Source organism: Mercenaria mercenaria, chromosome 15, assembly GCF_021730395.1.
Source record: "Mercenaria mercenaria strain notata chromosome 15, MADL_Memer_1, whole genome shotgun sequence".
NCBI classification, from domain to species: Eukaryota; Metazoa; Mollusca; class Bivalvia; order Venerida; family Veneridae; genus Mercenaria; species Mercenaria mercenaria.
The window spans coordinates 49,250,580-49,273,264 of NC_069375.1; the positions used below are offsets into that span (position 1 = coordinate 49,250,580).

The 22,685-nt window shown below is 35.3% G+C and overlaps 1 protein-coding gene across 3 annotated transcripts; it reads right to left on the minus strand.

Annotated features, from left to right (window-relative positions):
* Positions 1 to 2,498: 2,498 nt before the first annotated feature.
* On the minus strand, positions 2,499 to 22,349 carry LOC123554062 (uncharacterized). 3 transcript variants are annotated; one of them, XM_045343947.2, is made up of 11 exons: positions 22,252 to 22,346; positions 9,829 to 9,974; positions 8,957 to 9,071; positions 8,401 to 8,509; positions 7,466 to 7,651; positions 6,964 to 7,073; positions 6,702 to 6,795; positions 6,306 to 6,399; positions 5,736 to 5,873; positions 4,870 to 5,108; positions 2,499 to 3,042 (listed from the first exon to the last, which is right to left on the minus strand). In XM_045343947.2, exons 1-11 carry the CDS (start codon positions 22,302 to 22,304, stop codon positions 2,590 to 2,592), a joined length of 1,737 nt encoding a protein of 578 aa, XP_045199882.2. In that variant the 5' UTR covers positions 22,305 to 22,346; the 3' UTR covers positions 2,499 to 2,589. The 3 variants fall into 3 exon arrangements, with proteins under 3 accessions (XP_045199882.2, XP_045199874.2, XP_045199900.1); XM_045343939.2 differs by lacking the exon at positions 22,252 to 22,346 and adding an exon at positions 12,912 to 13,043; XM_045343965.2 differs by lacking the exon at positions 9,829 to 9,974 and having other exon boundaries at positions 22,252 to 22,349.
* Between the last annotated feature and the right edge of the window lie 336 nt (positions 22,350 to 22,685).

A 22,685-nucleotide genomic window follows, 5' to 3' on the forward strand; every position in this document is an offset into this window, starting at 1 on the left:
GTGGGAAAAATCCATCGATTAGTAAGTCAATCTTAATCTGTTTCATATAAAAATGTACAAAAGTTTGTTAAAGTTCGTCCTATATTTCATTAGTATTAATAAGCGATTTTAATGCCTAATACACAACTGACTGATCTCCTATCAAACGGGTTCTATTTTCTTTTGTTTTTTTTATGTAGAATTGAGAATAAGGGTTAAAACTGTAAAACTGGCCATGGTCTTAAGAGTTTTCCTTCGTTTTATATATACCTAGGTGTGTGTCCAGAGGACACTGGTTCCCCTACTTCCTCAGTGTCACTGTACGTTATATGTTACTTGTTCAACAAGTGACATGTGACATGAAATCTCAAACAAGACCCAAGGTGTACAGCTTCACCTACTGATGAACAACCGCATGGCGTTTGATGGCTTTTTGCCAGATGAAAGGTGGGGACAGTTCTCCATATACATGGACAACTTTCGTCCAGTTTGAGAGAGATTTATTGATTTTGCACTTTGAGTTTGTCATGTTTTCAGTAAGAAAACATGATTTTGATTTTTTTTAAACTTGATGCTTCCCATTTGATGTTAAGGTATTTGCTTTCATTGGACAGCATTTGACTTGTGTTTTACAGAATAATTTCTTCAGAGCAGACGATTACAGAATTTGAAGTTACCTGTATGGAATACAAAAAAAACAACAGAAACAATCTACTAGTATGATAAAACAAAATAAAAACAAGTAAATATATAAAACTGGAATGATATCTTGAAACTACATTGAAGGGACATAATTGCAAAATTTCATAAAAGACAATAAAACACATTTTTCGAAAAGGAAATGCACCTGGAACAGTATATGAAAAGCGATAATGTCCTTAAATGTGTCCGTTTACTGGTTTTACTATCTGTTTGTGTTGATAGAAGATCAATTATGAAAATAAAGATGAACTTACTAACATCCTCATGTCTAGAATCAGGCAGTACCAAGACCAAAACATAAATTTTGCGTCTTTATCTTTACCTCGTGAATGGATAAATTACAAGAAACTCAGAAGTGGACAAATCATCACTTGTGAATGAAACTTTGTTCAACGTCTTCCTGGTGTCAATAAGTTATGTTAGTATTAACACTTTGTACTTTGGATTACCAAACTTGTTGCCATAGAGAGTGATTTCGATAGTACAGTAATCATGTATTTCTCCATTTAAGGATGCATACACACTTGCAATTGAGTTTTTGTGGTTCCAAAACTTGTCAACCTACATATTCAGCCATTGCTAGTTGACATTGTATCATATTTTATTATAATAGGAAATCTATCACTTTTGAGTCAGATATCATAAAGGTCAATGCCAATTGATAAAATATAGGCGTTAGAGGTTTCCATTTTCACACTTGTTGTGATGATTGCTCAAGAAAGTGACTCACTATGCGATTTTATTGTTTATTAAAGTCTCATCAAAGTACACAAATCAATATTAAAGACATGATAAAATTCTATATATACATGTACATGTACTTTGCCACTCTTCAAGTATTAGAGTTATAAGAGACTACTAAAAACATAATACTATCACAGTTTTCAATAATTACTACACATTTAAAATAACAGTGATTCAAATTAAAATTCACTTAACATACGGTGTATATGCATAAATGTATACATCATTACATGCATGCATACAGGCTTATGTATTTATACATTACCTCGGAATTACAATAAAAAGAGGGATTTGGTGTGTAATAACTATTACACAAAATGTACTACATGTTGCTGAGTTACTGATAGTGTGGCCAAAGCTATATTATATAATAGGATTTAGAATTATACATTTACTACAGGCAGAAAAAAAGTACCGAGTTTATCCATTCATTTGCCAAATGGCATTAATTTAGAAAGGATATCTAACTACTCAACTATCCCTATATACTGGTCATTCACATTTTAAAACATGCCAGCATGCATCTTGCAGGTGCAGACGTCTCTGTTAGATATAAATATTATCCTATACCTGAATATTAAAAGTCCAAAAGGGGCCATAATTCAATCAGAGCAATACGCGAACAAATTTAGCAGTCAAGGACCATAACATTGCAAATTACCGAATTCAGATGATTACCGCATATATATAATAATCAATTTAAGTTGTATGCCACAGTATGGCAATTACCAAAACAAGTGGTCTGTAATATGTTAACAAATTTATACTATGGAACTTCTGACTAATTAAGGACAATACTTTAGAAGTAAGCCAATTTCATCTTTGGGCGCAGAGAAATAACAATGGGAGTAATAAATCAGGGGAGATAACAACATTATTGAATACACATTTTTGTCAAGTACCCGTATGAAACCGACCCTTAATCACACTGGTGTCGAATTAATGTCTACCTCCATACCTATCTCTTGCCAAATCCAGAAAGAATCAGGAATATCTCATTTTACTAATAAATTTATCCACATAATTATGATATAAATGTAAATGTGACAAAAAGGAAAAAACTAATGCTACTATTATATTAATAAATTTCTTTACTATCTCTTAAATTTTAAGTTATAAAGTAGAAAATTTGATAGAAAAAAAAAGACAATTAAAGACAGCTATTTATGATTCCTTTCCCTTTCTTTTCCCAATCTTCCTTCTTCCTTCACACAAGTTGACCTCAATGTCGTCTGCTTCTGCTAAATTTTCGTCTGGTTTTATGGCGTTCATCTCACATCCCATTTGTATAAACCTTACAAATGTATTGTCAACATCTACTTCTTCAATTACTAAATCACGTGGTTGCTCCTGATCTACTCTGGCATTATTTTCTTGTGCATCGTTCCTTCTGGAAAACTCAGACTCTCCTGGCTGCAGATCTCTTGCAAGCTGCCCACTGCGTCCATTTTCCATCATTAAGCGGAACGCACCAGGGAGCAATTCGATTTGCGTTCCTTTTCCTTCTTTCTTCCCCAATTTTCTTAAAAGATTTCCTGCAGAGAAAATTTTCCTTGGCCAGCTTTTCTTCCCTACCTCATCTGTCTTTACTTCGTGCTCGGACTCCGTCAGTTTAGTCTGAAATATCAAAATTCCAGAAGAACTGTAAGTAAAACACCCCACCATCTATAGATCACATGGTATAGGTTAATAACTTATATATCATTTAGTGACATTCTAACGAAATTAAGTTTTGCAGTGACGGAGCGCAGCGAAGTAAAAGCAACAATTTAATTCATCTGGCGGTCAAAATGTGATCAGTTAAACATGCAAAACTGTAGGTAACTACTAGCAATCCCCATATTTGCCGAATGAAAGATCTACTAAATGGATTCACCTGATATGTACTGCCTAATCTGGCAGTCAAAAATTTGAAATTCTCTGGTCGCTGATGAAGTTAAACGATAATTGACCTTTTAATGAATGAACTTAATATTCCTTTCATTTTGCTGCGTTCCGTTTCATTAGAAGACCAATATATGATCTATAATCTATATAACGTCTTGTTGAACGTGAAATATTTGCAAATAATAAAAGAAAACCGTTACAAGAAGCCACTGTATATAAACATTACTTAAGTTTCTGTACTTAAACTACGAAACATTTCAAAATAATACAATTATAGGAAATTCTTCTAAATTACCTATTTGCCCGTGCCCGAATACTTTGATACCTCACACGCGCTTATACTAATTTATGGTAATGAGTTACAAATAAACTCGGTTGACATGGTGATCTAGTCACCTCATTTGCACAAACCAAGTTTAAGAAGTGACAAAACTAGAGCTGTCACATGAGTGACGAATTAAACCCTCACAATATGGCCTTGTCACAGAAGTAAGCCAGTGTCAAAGTCGAACTTGTCCTATATTTGATGACCTGTGTATCAAAAATTATTTAAATCGGTCAACCCTGCAAAAAACGTTATATTGTTCTGAGTCACTGTGACCTTGATCTTCGACCTACTGACCTCAAAATCAATAAGGATCATCTGCTGGTCGTGATCAACCTCCCTATTAAGTTTCGTGGTCATAGGCCCATGCGTTCTCAAGTTATCGTCCGGAAACTGCTTAACTGTTCCGGGTCCTTGTGACATTGACCCTTGACCTACTAACCTCCAAGTCGAACTTGACCTGTATTTTATGATGTTACACATGTGTACTAAAACTTATGATCCTAGACCCAAGCATTCTCAAGTTATCATCCAGAAACCGTTTAACTGTTCCGGATCATTGTGATATTGACCTTTGACCTACTGACCTCAAAGTCGAACTTGACCTGTATTTTATGATGTTACACCTGTGTACCAAAATTTATGATCCTAGGTCCAAACATTCTCATGTTATCATCCGGAAACCGTTTAGCTGTTCCGGGTCATTGTGACCTTGACCTTTGACCTACTGACGTCAAAGTCGAACACGACCTGTATTTTTTGATGTTACACCTGTGTTTTAAAACTTATTCAAATCTGCTAAGCCTTTCATGAGTTATTGTCCGGAAACCATGAAAACCAACGGAACGACCGACAGACCGATCGACTGACAAGACCGACCGACCGATAAGCTCACTCCTATATATCTCCCCAAACTTCGTTTGTGGGGGTATAATGATGTTTTAATGAATTGAAACCTTACAAGATACATTGCTTACTGATCTATTGCCATGCCTGATATTTCTTGCTGAATGTATTTCAGAAATGCTTTGTATGAACTTTCATTTAGTTTTGTTAATAAAAATCTAACAAGGAAACGCCATCTTTATAAGTATTAATTAACCTTTTTTACGTTTTGACAAAATTAATATGCATTATTCCTAGACGACGTGCCAAATTCATATGCTTGTAGCACAAAATTCTACGAGGTTACCTAATAGAAACGGGACACGAGGAACTATGGCGACATATACCTTCTTGTTTGGCTTTAAAGCATTCATTACTCCCATTTGAAACTTATTCCTGGAATTTCTTTCGGTGTCATCCGTGGCCCGTACATTATTCTCGATGTTGGCCTGAATTTCATCAATATGACCAACGTGACTCTCTGGGAAGAATCCTTTCTTTTTCTTATGCAGCATATTGTTTCTTGTAACTTCACCGTAAGCCATTCCTTTCTCATTTGCCGGGAGCAATATTGCCACTTGGTCGCCTAGAAATAATGAAGATGAAAGATCAAAATTAATAATATTTATCTCAATGTCCCAAAGTCACGTTCTCCCCTATTTTAATTAGGCCATGCCAAACTGAAAGCACTTCATAGGAACGGCCTCGACAAAACTTATATCTTCAAGAAAATGAAATTAAATTCGCCCGCTCGCACGAACAGACAATATATTCGAGTAGCTGATCAATAACACTACTGAATGTTTAGTAAACTGGTTTTACACTCTATTTTAAGTAAAACTGACCATGGCCTAAAATATGGGTCCTACATGGGTTTAGGCTATTTTTATTCAGAATAACACGATTCTGAGGCAGTTCACTTAAACATGAAAATTAGGATAGTTTGGTTGCTGATTTCTGCCATTTCATCCTAGCATGTTGGCGTCTTTGAAGAGCACTAACAGGTCAACACACACGACAAACTAGCGCGCCAATACGACGAAAGCCGTAGGATACCCTTATTCTATCTATGAGCAAATTATTCTGCACAGGGCTCACACTGGCCTCCAAAAATATTATAGCCAACTTTTGAACGTATTTTGTGGGTAGGTAGCAGGACGGGGAAGAAACAATAGTTTATACAAGGCCTTACAAATATTTAATATTCGCTTACCAATATTCAAATTAATTTCGTCAATATTTTGTCTCCTGTAGTTTTCTGTTACAATATATGTACGAGATTTTCGTGCTGTCTTCATATGCCTGTTAACGTTGAGTTCATGTTTAAATTCTACGTCGGAAACACTAATATCTGAAAGACAAAATAAATGTTGATACACAATTATGTCTTCCGTGTGTTTTTAACTTCGACGTGTGTTTGTATGTCCTCATTTAGTTTGTTCGGCTTTTTTTTCTGAAAACATGATTGAATTTCAATGGATCTTCACTGGAGTGATAAACACGAATCCTGGTTGTGCATACAGTCGGCACGTCCCACCCGGACTATACTTGCGGCGTTACCGACTCATAAGGACAATTTTAGAATAATGTTGCCAGGGCCAGTTCTCGTTACCTATTGGTAAGATTTGAATAAAACTTCATGGGAACGATCAGCAGGAATATATTGGCATTTTAAAGCTTTGTACCTATCAACGATTCGGCGTTGGTGTTACAAATGGATTTTCTTAAGTGTAACGGGATCTTGTTGATTACTTGTTTTAAGATTCTGGACAGTATCACCTACCGTCATCGCTACTGTACGAACATCTCTCCTCTGCTTCTATCTCCGCTTTTGCTTGGGCGTACATCTCGGTTGTGTTGCCAGAAGGTTCAAATTCCTACAATCGGAAATGATTATATAAGATGAAATCATTTTGCTGGTGATAATGCAGGAGTATAAACCCTGCCTTATAATGTACAGAATGAATTGTCTTTTAATGACTAGTTTATTTTCGCCATATGCTGCGAATGAGAGTCAAAATTCTACCAAAACTGTCATAATATGCCTCTAAAATGAGCGGACACTGCAGGAAACGAAGGACGCACTGAAGAAAAAAGGCGCAATTGAAAGAAATTGTCTACTAAGGAAATACTAAAAGTCACAAAATTGACACTATAGCAAGAAGAACTAATTAATTACCTCATATTTTGGAGCTAGAATTTCCTCCCTTTGAAGCATTTTGCTTCTGATTATATTTGCTCCGTCGATGCCTTTGAATATGCGGTTTATATCGCTGAAATATATACACGATTCATACCTTTCAAATTCTAGAACAGTAAAGTTTAATTAAGATATAAGCCGTCTGATATTGTAGAAATAAAACTAGTAATTTTCAATTTCTAAATAAGCCTATTCTCTTAAAACTGGTGTTCATTTTAATCCTTTCAAAATTCAGAATTACCCGATAATGCCGGCGTCAGTTTGGGTAACACATTCTCTGAGGGTAGACAGCACGATACTCGCGCGTTCAGATTGTAGGTCTGTAAATACGTCCTCATATTCAAGAGATACCTGTTGATTTTAAAGATGAAATATTAATTCAACAAAGACAATAATCTTAAGATGTTTAAAATAAGTTGCTTATACATGATAGTGAAATCGAATCTTCGATACGGCATTTAGACACCCGCGCCTTTATATATTTAATGCATGAATATCAGGTGAAAAAGAATCTCAAAATACACGTCTGCGGAAACACTGTTTCACATATACTGTGTCTGATATAAAGGTGCCTGTTATTTGCGTGTAAACGAATATGGTTGCTTTTGAATTAGCTGTCCAAGTCACTCACGTGAACATGGCAGCGACTGATGCTGGTTTGTCTGTTATTAGCGAAGAAAACAGTTGCAGCTATACAGCTGTAGATAAACCAAACTAAAACAGTAAGAATCCCTCACTCTAACCTTTTCTGTATTTTCAAACTTTCGCTGCCATTTTCCGAGTTGTTTCACATATTTCCGGTTCAGTTTGTCGGCTTTAGACTTTAAGGCATTCAGTTTCCCTTCGGTCCTGTATACTACATCTGGTTTGGTAGCAAGTTTGGATTTTATTCTACCTCTTTCAATTTGTAACATAACCTTGTGGTAAGCCTAAAATTGTGCAAAAAAAAAAAGGAATTGCAATATTGATAGCACGAATGCACCAATATCAAAATGTTAGAAACTAGACTTAAGTTTTTTCACTGTATGGTAACTATACCGGTAGCCGTTTGCTAGAATCTGTTCTTTATGCTGTCTTCAGAAAAAAAGACAAAACGAAATAAAAAAATCATCAATTATGTTTTGCTGACATCTGCCTATACAGTTTATTCTCATCTTCTAGTAATATTGAAATGATTAAATACATAAATAACAAAGTTAACAACTTACATTGATCAAGATATGATTATTTCTTCGAAAGGAATTTTATAAGTTTATATAAATTCATAATAAAATAACTATAAATACTTATTGATCAGGCTCAGCCTGCTGGAAGACAAAATTGAATATAAGCAAAAACCGCTTATATTTTCCTTGTAAAAGTTGAGAAATTAACTTAGAAACTATTATTATTTTCTTAGAACAAGTGAATGAAGTATTGCCATGCAATACAAAGTCCCCTACTGGAAGGCACCTAATTTTCTCTTCTGCAGTATAGCATAATGAACTGATATCTGTCAATGATGTATAAACAATATTGTATACTATATATACAGTATGTTATAAACAAAAGACTTGGATTAAACTTTGTATATATAAAACCCTATAGTTGTTTTCATATAGCATTTTTGGCCGATTATCAAAAAGGTAACGTTATTTATAGTAAAAAAAAATACACAAATTTTCTTATTTATAATTACCGCCTTGTGCTCTTCAATAATCTTGTTTTGTTTGTCCAGTTTTTCACGGCAGTTCTTCAACTGTTGGTTATACTTGGCCAATTTTTGCTCATGGGCCTTCATTTTGTGTCTAAAAGAGAAAATGGAACATATTTCACTTTTGTAAATACATTTTGTATTTATATTTATCTTACCAGTTAACAAATCTTTAAGGCATTAAGATGTAATGTTTCAACCAGTTCAGGCTGCAAATGGATTTAAGTGGTTTACTTTATTCGTATACATATTTGACCTTTGACCTTAAAAAATCATAGAAAGCGACATGTCCCTTTAATTTTTTTGCATGGTTCTGATGATTACTTTTATACATACATGTATATCTGACCATTAAAAACGAATGCCACCAGATGTCACACTGAAGATATTAGCAAAATATAAGGTATCGGTTCTCCACCTAGTGTAAAACGGATTTTGCTTTCTGTAAGTCCGTACTGATTTGTGAAATACAAACCATATTTTACAGAATATTTATATATGTCGTATAAAATAACACCATGATCTTAGGAAACAAACGTACTGTTTAAGTGAGCGTTCTAGTTCTTGATATACTTCAGCGTCCGCCTTTAACTTTGCCGCTTGGTATTTCAAACCATTTTGTACAGTCATCAAGTGTGCGATCAAAGTTTCTTCGTCTGTAAGATAAATACACCATACCTTCATTAAATGTCATTGCATGTATACATCGAACCGGTCCCGAAACCGAACCAAAAAGGAATGCATTTATTATCAATGGGTCATTTCACAAAACCGATCAATAAATCGAAACCGATGCGAAAGCTTGCAAGAGTTGAAATCCTAGATGGGCTACCAAATTAGAACCGGTCACGCTTTTTCTCCTGTCAACATCTGCAGGACAATTGTGTAGTATTCTCCAATCACTCTCTCTCTCTCTCTCTCTGTTGAAGATTATATGTACCCATTTCATTCTCCGTCGTCGACTTCGACATCTTTGTATCAATCATTTATATTCAACCAGTGACATATTATTATCACCCGTATATAAGATCGTTTCATGTTAGTTTCTTTTTATTTTGCTCTGCTTCTACACATTTTTGTCCAGTAATTCAGATCAAAAGTATATATAATTTAAAATATAAAGCAAAGCCCTATACTAGCCGATGCCGGAACGAATCGGGCTTTGTGTATAAATAGCCGGAATCTACATTTACTTGTTATGGTATTGTTGGATTAAAGGTCTTGTATATACAAATACTGATACGACTGTATTTTTGTAAATAATAAATGTAGAATATTTACACTTAATAGAGAGGAATGATGTTGTCAATTCGCCAGCCATGTTGGATTTAAAACAAATGCTGTATCAGACACATTATCACTTAATCGACATCGTTCACGACTAGTAATTGTATTAACAGATAATGAGCTGACCTTGACACCTGGTATCAGTTGTTGCAATGCTGTCCACGTAGCTCTGAGTTCTCCCGATTATCTTACATAGCGCCTGGTTATGTGTAAGGTTAGCGGCGGCCAGAGCTTTGAACTGGGACCTCCAGAACGGGATGTCACACACGATACTGAAATCATTCATATCTTCTTCTACATACAGCTGATAAAGTTATACATACATGAATAGCAGTTGGTACAAGAATAAGATTATCAATGTTATAGATCTTCTAAATGAAAATGGGAATTTTTGTACGATAGATGAGTTAAAACGTATATATTCAGTAAATGGTACATTTTTAGACCTACATAGAATTATGAATAATATACCAAAGGAGTGGAAGAAAAGATAAGAAATAATAGAACAGATGTCCACAAATACAACGTAGATATTAACCCATCTTAAAATTACTTGTTAAAGATAAAAAGGGCAGTAGCTCTTTTTATGATACCATTACAAGGATTAACGAAATATCCATACCAAATAAATGGAACCAAACATTAGGACATATCTCAGAATTAGAATTTAAATTATACTGCAAAAATCTAGACACAATTAAGGAAGTCAAATTAAAAAAAAATTCAATTCAAGATAAATAAAAACATTCTAGAAACTAAATCATTTTTGTATAAAATAAATAAAGCCGACAGCAATTTATGTTCAGATTGTTGTCAACAAGAGACAATAGAGCATTTTACATTTGAATGTGCACATGTTAATAAGTTTTTATTTGACTTAAGTAATTGGGCAAAAGAAAGATTTAATATTGAAATTAATTTGCAGAAAAAGAGTTTCATTTTTTTCGTATGATACCTGTAGCAATCGAGCTGGAAATTATCTTGCTTTACTCCTAACGTATTATGTGTACAAATCAAAGAAAACTATTGTAGGCACCTCTCTATAACAATGTTCAAAGTTTATTTTAAAGATAAACTTATAAGTTTGAAATACATTTCAGCCATAAATAATAAGATATCCGAATTCGAAAAGAATTGATAGAAACTAAGCTAATATTAACAGCAGAATTTAAGAAGAAAAAAACAAAGTAAAATATTTCCTAACCTGCCAAAATATTATCTTTAATAATACCAAAATATTTTTTTTAAAAATACTTGTTATTTCCGATCTTTCATTTATAGGGCTATCCATAACTGTCTACTAAATGTTATTGAAATCAAAGGGATTTCTCATTATTTTTTTGTTTTGTCAATCACTTTCCCCCATTTTCCCCATTTTTCTTCTTCTTCTTCTTTTAAAATAGCTTGCACATATGTTTCATACATATGTGCTCTTTTTTCCTGTCTTTATTTTTGACTTTTTTCATACACACTTCTCTTCTTAAACATTTTTGTAAATATTACCCCAATTTGAAAAATTGTCAGATAACATGACTTTACCCAGTATCTGAAGTAGTTACAAAAATGTGTATTCATAATAGGTCATTAAGATTACATGTCTTGATATTTACATTATTTATTCATGTGATCGTACGTATCCATCATGTGTTTATATGTATCTATACATGTATACAATTTGAAATAAACGGGTTACCCAAATTGGGGCCTGAAAAAAAGTTATACATTCGTCTAAATGTATGTGAAATGCGTGCAGTTAATAAGAACGACATTTTCGGGTGCCCTGATTTTTCTGATAAAAAGTGCAGGCGATATGAAAACAAAGTAACGAAAAACATGCATGCTGTGGAGGCTGGGGTATGTGGGTGAGAAGGATGTTACGGCGAAAGACATGTATGTTGTGAGGGTTGGGTGTGTGGGCGAGTATATAGATGTTACGGCGAAAAAAAAAACACATGCAAGCTGTGAGGGTTGGGGTATGTGGGCGAGTAGTATGTTACGGCGAAAAAAAAAAGCACACGCATGCTGTGAGGGTTGGGTTGTGTGGGTGAGTAGTATGTTATGGCGAAGAAACACATGCATGTTGTGAGGGTTCTGGTGTGTGGGTGAGTAGGATGTAACGGCGAGGAAACACATGCACGTTGTGAGGGTTGAGGTGTGTGAGTGAGTAGGATGTTACGGCGAAGAAACACATGCATGTTGTGCGGGTTGGGTTGTGTGAGTGAGTAGGATGTTACGGCGAAAAAAAATACATGCATGTTATAAGGGTTGGGGTGTGTGGGTGAGTAGGATGTTACGGCGAAAAAAAAACACATGTATGTTGTGAGGGTTGGGGTGTGTGGGTGAGTAGGATGTTAGGGCGAAAAAACCACATGCATGTTGTGAGGGTTAGGGTATGTGGGCGAGTAGTATGTTACGGCGAAGAAACACATGCATGTTGTTAGGGTTGTGGTGTGTGGGTGAGTAGGATGTTACGGCGAGGAAACACATGCATGTTGTGAGGGTTGTGGTGGGTGGGTAAGTAGGATGTTACGGCGAGGAAACACATGCATGTTGTGAGGGCTGGTTGTGTGGGTGAATAGGATGTTACGGTGAAAAAAAAAACACACATGCGTGTTGTGAGGGTTGGGGTGTGTGGGTGAGTAGAATGTTACGGCGAAAGACATGTATGTTGTGAGGGTTGGGGTGTGTGGGTGAGTAGATGTTACGGCGAAAAAAACACATGCATGCTGTGAGGGTTGGGGTGTGTGGGTGAGTAGTATGTTACGGCGAAAAAACCACATGTATGTTGTGAGGGTTGGGGTGTGTGAGTGAGTAGGATGTTACGGCGAAAAAACCACATGTATGTTGTGAGAGTTGAGGTGTGTGAGTGAGTAGTATGTTACGGCGAAAAAACCACATGCATGTTGTGAGGGTTGGGGTGTGTGAGTGAGTAGGATGTTACGGCGAAAAAAACACATGCATGTTGTAAGGGTTGGGGTGTGTGGGTGAGTAGGATGTTACGGCGAAAGACATGTATGTTGTGAGGTTGTTTTTTTGTAAAACATGCTCTTAAATTATAATAAAATAATAATTTAGTGCGAAGGACCTATACTTGGATGTCATTTACTTTGAATTATTACATGAGACCGTAGAGTATGAAGAAAACAGAAATGAATAAAACCAAAGAACAAAAGAACAAAACAAAATCAAAGAGAAGCCAAAGAACATACTGTGCTGGTGAATGACCATGTTGCACGTTAAAAAGCTGCAATGATTGTTCCATTTGCTTGCTGTTTACGTTTTCTTTTAGAAAAGAAAGAATTAGCTGTTGCTTCTTCTTATCGACGTTATACGTTGTTAGAGTAACAACGTTATTTCATCGTGGGCGGAAGTGACGTTTTGACGTCAACGTCTGCAAATGAGCCCCAGCTTATTTTTGCCATGTTAACGTACATTAAATGGAAGGGGGAAACAGGGAAAGAGCGGAAATTACGTTGTTTTTTGCGTTTTAGGTATAGCTTGCATTGCCGCTGATACGCATGTCTGAATGCCTACGCGAATGCTCCGTGTCTGTAAAATACTCTAATTGTTTGGATTCCTGTGCTTGTTTTGTTCCGTTTTCACTCTTTTCATATATTGCGTTTTGTGGATTTGAATTCATTAAAACACACATCTTTCAGTGTTGTTCTGAGCGTATTATCAAATAACAAAGTCAAAAGCAGGTCGCGAACCAACAGTCACTATCCGCCGCCCACTCTCAAAACCGTTCCCTTGTTATACGCCCGTTTTGAAAAAAAAAAAGAAAGAAAAAAAGACGTATTATGTGATAACACGTGCGTCTCTGTCCGTTCGGTCGTCATATTTCGTGTCCGGAACATAACTCAATAACCATTCACGGTATTGATTTTAAATTTAGCATTTTGATAGAGGCGATGAGACAAATTGCAGAGTCGATGGGCTAAAGGTCAATATCACAAATCGAGCTCGAAGACCAAATTTGACCCTCATATTTCGTTTCCGGAGCGTAACTTAATAACTATTAAATGTTTTGACTTTAAATCTGGCATACAGGTAGGTGGCGATAACAGATGTGCAGATGAAACATGTCGGTAGGTCAAAGGACAAGGTCACGGTCACATGTGAAGCTCAAAGGTCAAATTTGTCCTTCATAGTTCGTGTCCAGAACAGCACTTAATGTAAATAGTGCATGAACCGGGTCATTAGGTGAAATGTCAAATCTTTCTGTCATATTTTCTTTCAGCATAATTTGATAATCATTCAATGTATTGACTTCCAACTTCGCATATAGGTAGGCGGCGAAGAGAAAATGTGCATAGTGCATGACCTTGGTCTATAGGTTAAAGTTCAAGGACATGAACTGAGTTAAAATCTGTCTGTTGTATTTTTTTGTCCAGAGCATAACTTCAAAACAAAATAAGATTTGAGTTTAAACTTGGAATACAGATGGGTGGTGAGATTAAGTGATTTGAGGAGTGCAGCAGTCCACTTTACATTCATTTTGTATAAATCGTAATTTAACATGTCACCAACTTCTGTTAAGTTGTATTCCCACAGGCGCTTGAAGCTATATCAATGAATATATGCAAATCATTTCCGACCCACTTAACATACTATAAAATAGTATCTCTTCAATAGATCTAACTGCATATAATTCTTATTGAATGGAATGAGCTTGAAACACCTATGGTATTCCTTTTTTACCTATGTTTCTCCTTGTTTTCTAATGCACAGGTATACTGTGACAAGTAATTGTCATATATGCACAGATTTAGATGAGAAATATCAAGTTTTCTCTCCCTTGATTATCGATTGTTTTAAAGCAGTTCCCTCCTGATTGGATTGTCTCCCTTAGCTAAAGTCGTTATTTCAAAATTCACTTTCATATATTATAAAATGATTGTGGTATTGCTTTGGGCAATACATTGAAATAAAGCTGTAACCCCTGCTACTTAATAGATTCATATAGAATACATTTTAGTAAAAACCATATAAATACATATTTATAAATTTCGAGCAGTATGAAAAAAACTTGATAAAACAGGCACAGGCTCCAGTGGCGTAGCTTCTATAAGGCACTGCAGGCCCGGGCCTGCAGATTATCGGAGAAAGTGAAAAAATAAAAATGCCAAATATGCAATAAAAATCGAAGGGTAAGGGGGGTTAGGCTGTAGGAGGTAATGAATCAGTCACTAACGGGAGCGTACCTGGATGGTTTTGAACTGTACGCCAGATATGAGCAGCATAGTTACGAACGAAGCAGCGATGCTGCGAATATGATGTAGGTGAGGGAGGGGGTCTCCATCTCCCAGAAAATTGAGATTTAGTGAATGTTTTAGGCAAGAGATGCGTTTTCTTGCTATATTCCAGCGTTAATCTATTTTGTTTGTCACATTTGTACTACATATTACGGAGGTAATCATTTAAAATCAAAGTTTAGCACACCGCTCATGCTTAATGGCAGGGATCGTTCCATTGTCTAAAAGCAAAAACTGCAACTCGAGCAGCCCAGGATATTTTGAGGAATACAACCATTTTTCGTATACTTTATTTACAATGAAGATTTCTAATTAACTTGACCATGAAATTGTGTATCGCTCTAGCACGGCTGAGACTTAAAACGTTGAAGAATCAGAGTTCTGTGAATTGCTCTACACAATATACTCCCTGTTTTCGTACATTAGACATCAATAGTAACAGTAGATATATGGTTATGATTCAAAATATTTGTGTCACTGAAACACTGTGTCATACTATGATATATTTTATTGTACAACTGCCAAGACCCGCTCACGCCAAAGGGGCCTAACACTATGGCAGTTTGGGTAACTGCATCTAACTGCTACACACGTGAAAAAATCGAATATTCGAACCGTGTGCAAAGCTGTCACTATGATTATTTATTTATTTATTTATTATTCATTTAATATCCTCCACAACCTCAAGATTACATAGGCAATGAATGGAACGTTACCTAGCACATTAAAGGTATACTAGGTTTTTTTTTGTTTTTATCGTATTTGAAATCTTCTTCATTAATTAATGCATTGCGTCTGCATCCGCATTTTGGTAAGTTTTTGATACCTCGCACTTTAAAGGTATACTAGTTTTTTTTATATATATTTTTGTTGTAATCGTATTTGAAATATTCGTCAGTGTTTAATTTAATGCATTGCGTCTGCATCAACATTTTGGCAAGTTTTTGATTAATGTATCTATGCACACATTGCAAACGTTTCAAGTTTTCTCACGGGAAACTTAACATTTTTTAGTCATTAAACATCTATTTTTGGCAAATGCAAATTTAAACTGCGCAAATTGCTAGAAGTACTTCTGTATTCAGATCTGGATATAGATTGATAGATGTTATTGCAACCATTAATAAAATCTTCGATATCACGTAAGCAGTCACGTTTTTCTTACTGAAGATAACGGAAGACTATCATTTTTATTCTCCCACTGCTCTGTTTTATTGCATCTTATTGATACTTGAATAGCAGTCAGGCGGGTGATCCTTCGTGCAAACAGATTCCGACATGCCCAAATTGAGTATACCGATGTTCAATGGGCAAAGTGATATGTAGGTATGTTTGTAGAAACGAGCGCTCGGTAGTTGCCGTAGAAACTTGCATGCACAACAGAATCTCGCTTTTGACTGAGTATCGCAACTAGGAGTTTGTGGCTAATGTTTCGCCTGAAGTGGTGGTCTAAGTCTAAAACATCCAAACATCCAGTTTATATACATGTACCTGTATGCTGAGATTTAGTGTCAATTAAATATAAATCATTGGCTAAACTTTTTGTAATAGCAGCAAATATTTATACTGTGTTTAGCTATACATGCATTACGTCTTATTTTAAACCTAGGGCATATAGTACAGTTAATACAGATAAACCTGTTACTTTATGTTTACTGTCAATTAAATATAAATCATTGGCTACACTTTTTGTAATAGCAGCAAATATTTATACTGTGTTTAGCTATACATGCATTACGTCTTATTTTAAACCTAGGGCATATAGTACTGTTAATACAGATAAATCTGTTACTTCATGTTTACTGTCAATTAAATATAAATCATTGGCTAAACTTTTTGTAATAGCAGCAAATATTTATACTGTATTTAGCTATACATGCATTACGTCTTATTTTAAACCTAGGGCATATAGTACTGTTAATACAGATAAACCTGTTACTTTATGTTTACTGTCAATTAAATATAAATCACTGGCTAAACTTTTTGTAATAGCAGCAAATATTTATACTGTGTTTAGCTATACATGCATTACGTCTTATTTTAAACCTAGGGCATATAGTACTGTTAATACAGATAAACCTGTTACTTTATGTTTACTGTCAATTAAATATAAATCATTGGCTAAACTTTTTGTAATAGCAGCAAATATTTATACTGTGTTTAGCTATACATGCATTACGTCTTATTTTAAACCTAGGGCATATAGTACTGTTAATACAGATAAACCTGTTACTTTATGTTTACTGTCAATTAAATATAAATCATTGGCTAAACTTTTTGTAATAGCAGCAAATATTTATACTGTGTTTAGCTATACATGCATTACGTCTTATTTTAAACCTAGGGCATATAGTACTGTTAATACAGATAAACCTGTTACTTTATGTTTACTGTCAATTAAATATAAATCTTTTGCTACACTTTTTGTAATAGCAGCAAATATTTATACTGTGTTTAGCTATACATGCATTACGTCTTATTTTAAACCTAGGGCATATAGTACTGTTAATACAGATAAACCTGTTACTTTATGTTTACTGTCAATTAAATATAAATCATTGGCTAAACTTTTTGTAATAGCAGCAAATATTTATACTGTGTTTAGCTATACATGCATTACGTCTTATTTTAAACCTAGGGCATATAGTACAGTTAATACAGATAAACCTGTTACTTTATGTTTACTGTCAATTAAATATAAATCATTGGCTACACTTTTTGTAATAGCAGCAAATATTTATACTGTGTTTAGCTATACATGCATTACGTCTTATTTTAAACCTAGGGCATATAGTACTGTTAATACAGATAAACCTGTTACTTTATGTTTACCTCAACTATATGTAGTAACTGTTCATATTTTCAAATATGAAAGTCTTTAGCTTGTATCCGCTTGTATCTTTTTATGTTCGAAACCTCGCACGAGGTGTCTATTTTTTCATTTTTCATTGTGAGGAAACCATCAGGTTGGCTTTCTGAACAATTTATGGCTTTATCCAGGTATCAGTTCATGGCCTAAAGTTATGTCCGAAGGAGACATCCGGGGTCTTCCTTCCAACATTAAACACTGTTAAAAGCTGGACAGTTCTTTTGAGACATAATCACGTACTTGTAAAAATTACAGTTGATGATTTTATACTAAACCTCTGAAACTGTTTAGGGTTTACCTACATAATTGTTTTCCATGGCATTAAAACACTTGCTTTACTTTCATTTTTTGCTTGTTTCTACTTAAGTTTGTCACTTAGGCAGACAGAATTTTTAGTTCTTGTGAGATATATCTATGCGAAATGTCTTCTACATGTATAGAAAACTTCAACTAAACGGATGCACAATATACACATATGTAATTAAGATCATATGACATTACGAATTCATTTAAAATATACGAAACTTAAAACGATTCACAATATATGTTCGACATCAAATGATATGTCCGTACTCCCTATATAAGATTTGTTCACTTTTACGCTATAGATCACAATAATCCAGATGCCACTGATCATATGAACTGCAAACTGCAAAGAAGATAAGTATGATATACAGAAATGAAGCACTATCAGTATGCCCAGCTTTGTAAGCAATGTGTAATTTAGAAAGAAGAAAAATACACATTTACCGTTCGAAGGTGTTCCCACTGTGTTCCTTTATATGTTCGTTATGTTCTCGCTGACATTTTGTGTCGAATTTGAATTGTACGTACAGGCGTATAGGCGTATGCCCAGATACGCGCCTGACCAATATTGAACATGTAATTAGAGCGTATTTATTAGATATTTCCGTGATTAAAAAGATAAAACAGATACCAGTAGTTTTAATTATTTTCTCGCTCGTATACCACCGCCCCGCCAGTTATCGTCCCACAACTTTATTAATGTTGGCAAATAGACAGTACTTGCGCCGAAAAAGTGGGTTGCGAATGTCATCATCAAATTACGCAGACGTGATTCGAAACAGCGACCTCCGGGTTAGGAGTCCGACGGTACTTACAGGGTTTTTTTTTACCAAGAGGGGAAGGGGCCAATACCTGTTATTTGAGGGGTGGGGGGAGGGGGGATAGCTAGGTATTTGAGCGGAGGGGAATAAAAACCAGATGTAAAGTCATTTTTGTTGAAAACTGCATGATTATAACGAAGCCCACTTGAGTGATGCTTACCCAAGTTTGAGTCAAGTGTGAGTTTGAGTGACGGTTATGAATATGGCCCTTAAACCGCGAGTTAAGCCGTGTCGGATATTTACAACGTTTAAGTCAGCACGTGAATAAGGCGACACGAGGAAAGTTAAACCTTCGTTCAGATTTTTCAACGCAATGACATCTCTTTTTATTGTTATTTTTTTTTAACCTAGGGACGTGGTGGTTTAAGAAAATACTGAGGCGGAATATTTAGATAATAGATGTCAGAGCATTTTTTTAACAAGAGGTGAAAAAAAATGTTGAGAATAGAGATTGCACCAGACTCTGTCGCCATCACCTTGGATTAGCTGGAATAAATATATAGGAGGACACCTTGGAAGAGTCTGGGAATATTTTATCTATACTCGCACCAAAGTTTTCTTTACACATCGTTGTTGGCGTATCTTTGAAATGTTTGTATAGAAAATTGCATATGGTGAAGCAGCTTCGGTAAACTGATATAATTGTGGTATACAATGGTGTTTTAAACAATATTTTGTCAAAACAGCCTCTCCAGGAAGGTCCTGACATCCTTCTGTGACCTAGACCTTTGAACTATTGACCCCCCCCCCCCCCCTTCCACCGCCACCATAATAAATAAATAAATAAATAATGGGGTTCATCTTCTGACCACCAACAATCAACCTATAAATTTTGACGACTGTATGCCAAAGCATATTGATTGGAAACTAATTTTCAGCTCAAGGTCAACGCGACCTTGAACTTTGAACACCGACAGCAAAATTAGTAACGGTCGACGACTGCCGGTCACGATAGGCCTGTCTACCAAGTTTGGGGTTCCTACGTCAAAGCATTTTAAAGTTATCAACTGGAATCCAAGGGGACGGAAGGAGATACGATCATTTCTGTCACTATATGCCACCCTGTTCCGCAAGGGGTTTGGGGCAAAAAATTGTTTCAGGGGTAAATATATCTGATACAATTCAAAGCAAATATCATTTTTTATGTACATATAACAGTGGTAAGACGTTTCAATGAAACTATTAACCAGTGTCTGATGTGCGACGAAGGCTAAGCTAATACTTTGCAAATATACGCGCCCGGTTTCAGTAAAAATCCGTTAAAATGCAAGGTTTAGACCTGCTCCAGTCCTACCTTTTAACCTTAAATTGTCACTGAAAAAGCATGAAAATCCTGACTATGAACAGTGACGCCAGTCAAAATAGAGTCTATTTTATATAAAATTCTATATAAAATACCTGTGGTTTTGCGCCGCGTGGCCGTTAACTGTTGCCTATTGTAATCATGGGTTGCATACACACAATAGAATTTGAATAGCCAGTTGTTAGTGCCAGTGTTGAAAAACTGGTCATAATAGTGTTAAAGTGCGCAGATTTTAAAGTTTAATCATGAAATAAAATTTACCTGAGCTATAATGGTGTCTGATTTGCATGCTTTTCACGAACACACCCGTGAGAAAAATGAAAGTCGCACTAAGGTATAGATAATCCTACTGTATACAGTCGTGGAAAGCATGCTTTTTTTTCTTTTCTTTTTTTTTGAAGACCTGCTCCAGTCTTACCTTTTAACTTTAAATTGTCACTGAAAAGCATCTTGACTATGAACAGTGAAGCCTGTCAAAATAGAGTCTATTGTATATAAAATTCTATATAAAATACCTGTGGTTTTGTGTGCTAAACATGCATTCCCTATCTTTCCGGCAAATTCAAACACCCTGTAACTATTACAAGTTCTCTTTCTACCCGGCTACCATCATTCTCTGGAATTCTTTGCTGGCTGACATTGCTCAGGCACCTACCCAGGACCAGTTTAGGCAAGGGGTAATCAAACTGGGCCAGGACTTCTGAGTGACCAGGCTGTTTTTAAACCTTTTACTGTACATTTCACCTTTTTATTAGCACTATCAGCTTTGTCTCGAATTCTCACAAATACTTTATATATTACTTTATTTCTCCTGTACATTCCTGCTTTTAAACTCTTATGCACTGACGCGCACCTGCATAAAAAACACTCGCAAGGGTGTCATGCAGTATTTATAGATAGATAAAGTGTGGCGCGTGGCCGTTAACTGTTACCTATTGTAATCATGGGTTGAATACAGACAATAGAATTTGAATAACCGCGGAGCAGGGCTTTAAACGTTTCATTTTTTTTTCCAATAGCCTAAATAGGCATGGTGTTACTTGTTGATTTGAACATCTGTGAAATTCACGTTGTATCTTTTATTATGTAAATGTACTTACTAGTATTCTACTCCCCACTCATAGCTTATACTGTTCGCCGAAATTGCAAATAAGATACCACTCTTTTCCATAATCTAACACTTACCATATAGACCTTTTTTCTCCTATAGTCTAATACTCTAAAAATATATAACTTTTTATCCGATCTAATTCATGATAATTTGTATTGTTCTTAAACCCCTTGATCGTATTTTCCTAAAACAGATGGAAGAAAAGAAATAAAAGCTCTGTTCTGTTCTGTTATGTTATGTTATATTCTGTTCCCCGAACGTTATCATTTTATATCCCTGGATTGAATTATCAACACCGCAGTGCACAATAGAGCTTTAAGAAAACCACCAGTTTTTTAGATTCTTGGTTGACTTTGACGTTAAATGGAAGCAAGAAACTTTTACCTTTTTAAAGTTGAAAATATGTTATCATAATGTTCATAAAGTCAACCCACCTACATATGTGCTAATAAGCTGTCATATTTTGAAAAACATGATTGCCTCTAAAGTGAAGGAAATTGTAAATTTCAGTGATTTTCACTATATTTTCAATGTAAATGATGGTGATAACTTTAAAACCATATTGGAAGCAAGAAGATATTCAGTTAGAATAAATATTTTAGGCCTACATCAAATTAAAGAGGAGAAATTGATTAATAATGTCATATCTGCAAAAATTCTCACAATTTTAAAGAAATGTTTGAAATTAAACATTGAAAATAATTTTCCTCAGTATACAACCTGTAGCTCAAAGTTTTATCAATCGGGAAACAGGTTACTTTCAAGGGGGACAACCTACTATGATATATATGCCAGCTGAAACATAATAAAAGCTGGGGATGTAAATGAAAAAAAAAAAACAACAGAAATGAATGAAAAAGTGAAAGAAAATCAAAAGTAAATACTGTGCTAGTGGATGACCATGTTGCACGTTAAAAAGCTGCAATGATTGTTCCATTTGCTTGCTGTTTACGTTTTCTTTTAGACAAGAAAGAATTAGCTGTTGCTTCTTCTTATCGACGTTATAGACGTTGTTAGAGTAACAACGTTATTTCATCGTAGGCGGAAGTGACGTTTTGACGTCAACGTCTGCAAATGAGCCCTGGCTTGTTCTTGCCATCATGTGTTCAGTAAATGGAAGGGGGAAAAAGAGAAAAAGCGGAAATTACAGCATTTTTTAAGTTTTGAGTATAGTTTGCATTGCCGCTGATACGCCTGTCTGAATGCCTACACGAATGCGCCGTGTTTGTTAAATACTCGAATTGTTTGGATTCCTGCGTTTTCACTCTTTTCACATATAGCGTTTTGTGGACTTTGAATTCATTAAAACACACATCCT

Bases quoted from the DNA above. Each gene is read 5' to 3' on its own strand.
- LOC123554062 (XM_045343947.2), bottom strand. From the start codon at position 22,304: ATGGAACAATCATTGCAGCTTTTTAACGTGCAACATGGTCATCCACTA. The intron at 9,072-9,828 runs GTCAGCTCATTA...TTTATCTTACAG, and splicing joins AACTGATACCAGGTGTCAAG to ACGAAGAAACTTTGATCGCA. The intron at 6,400-6,701 runs GTAATTAATTAG...TTCCGATTGTAG, and splicing joins TTCTAGCTCCAAAATATGAG to GAATTTGAACCTTCTGGCAA.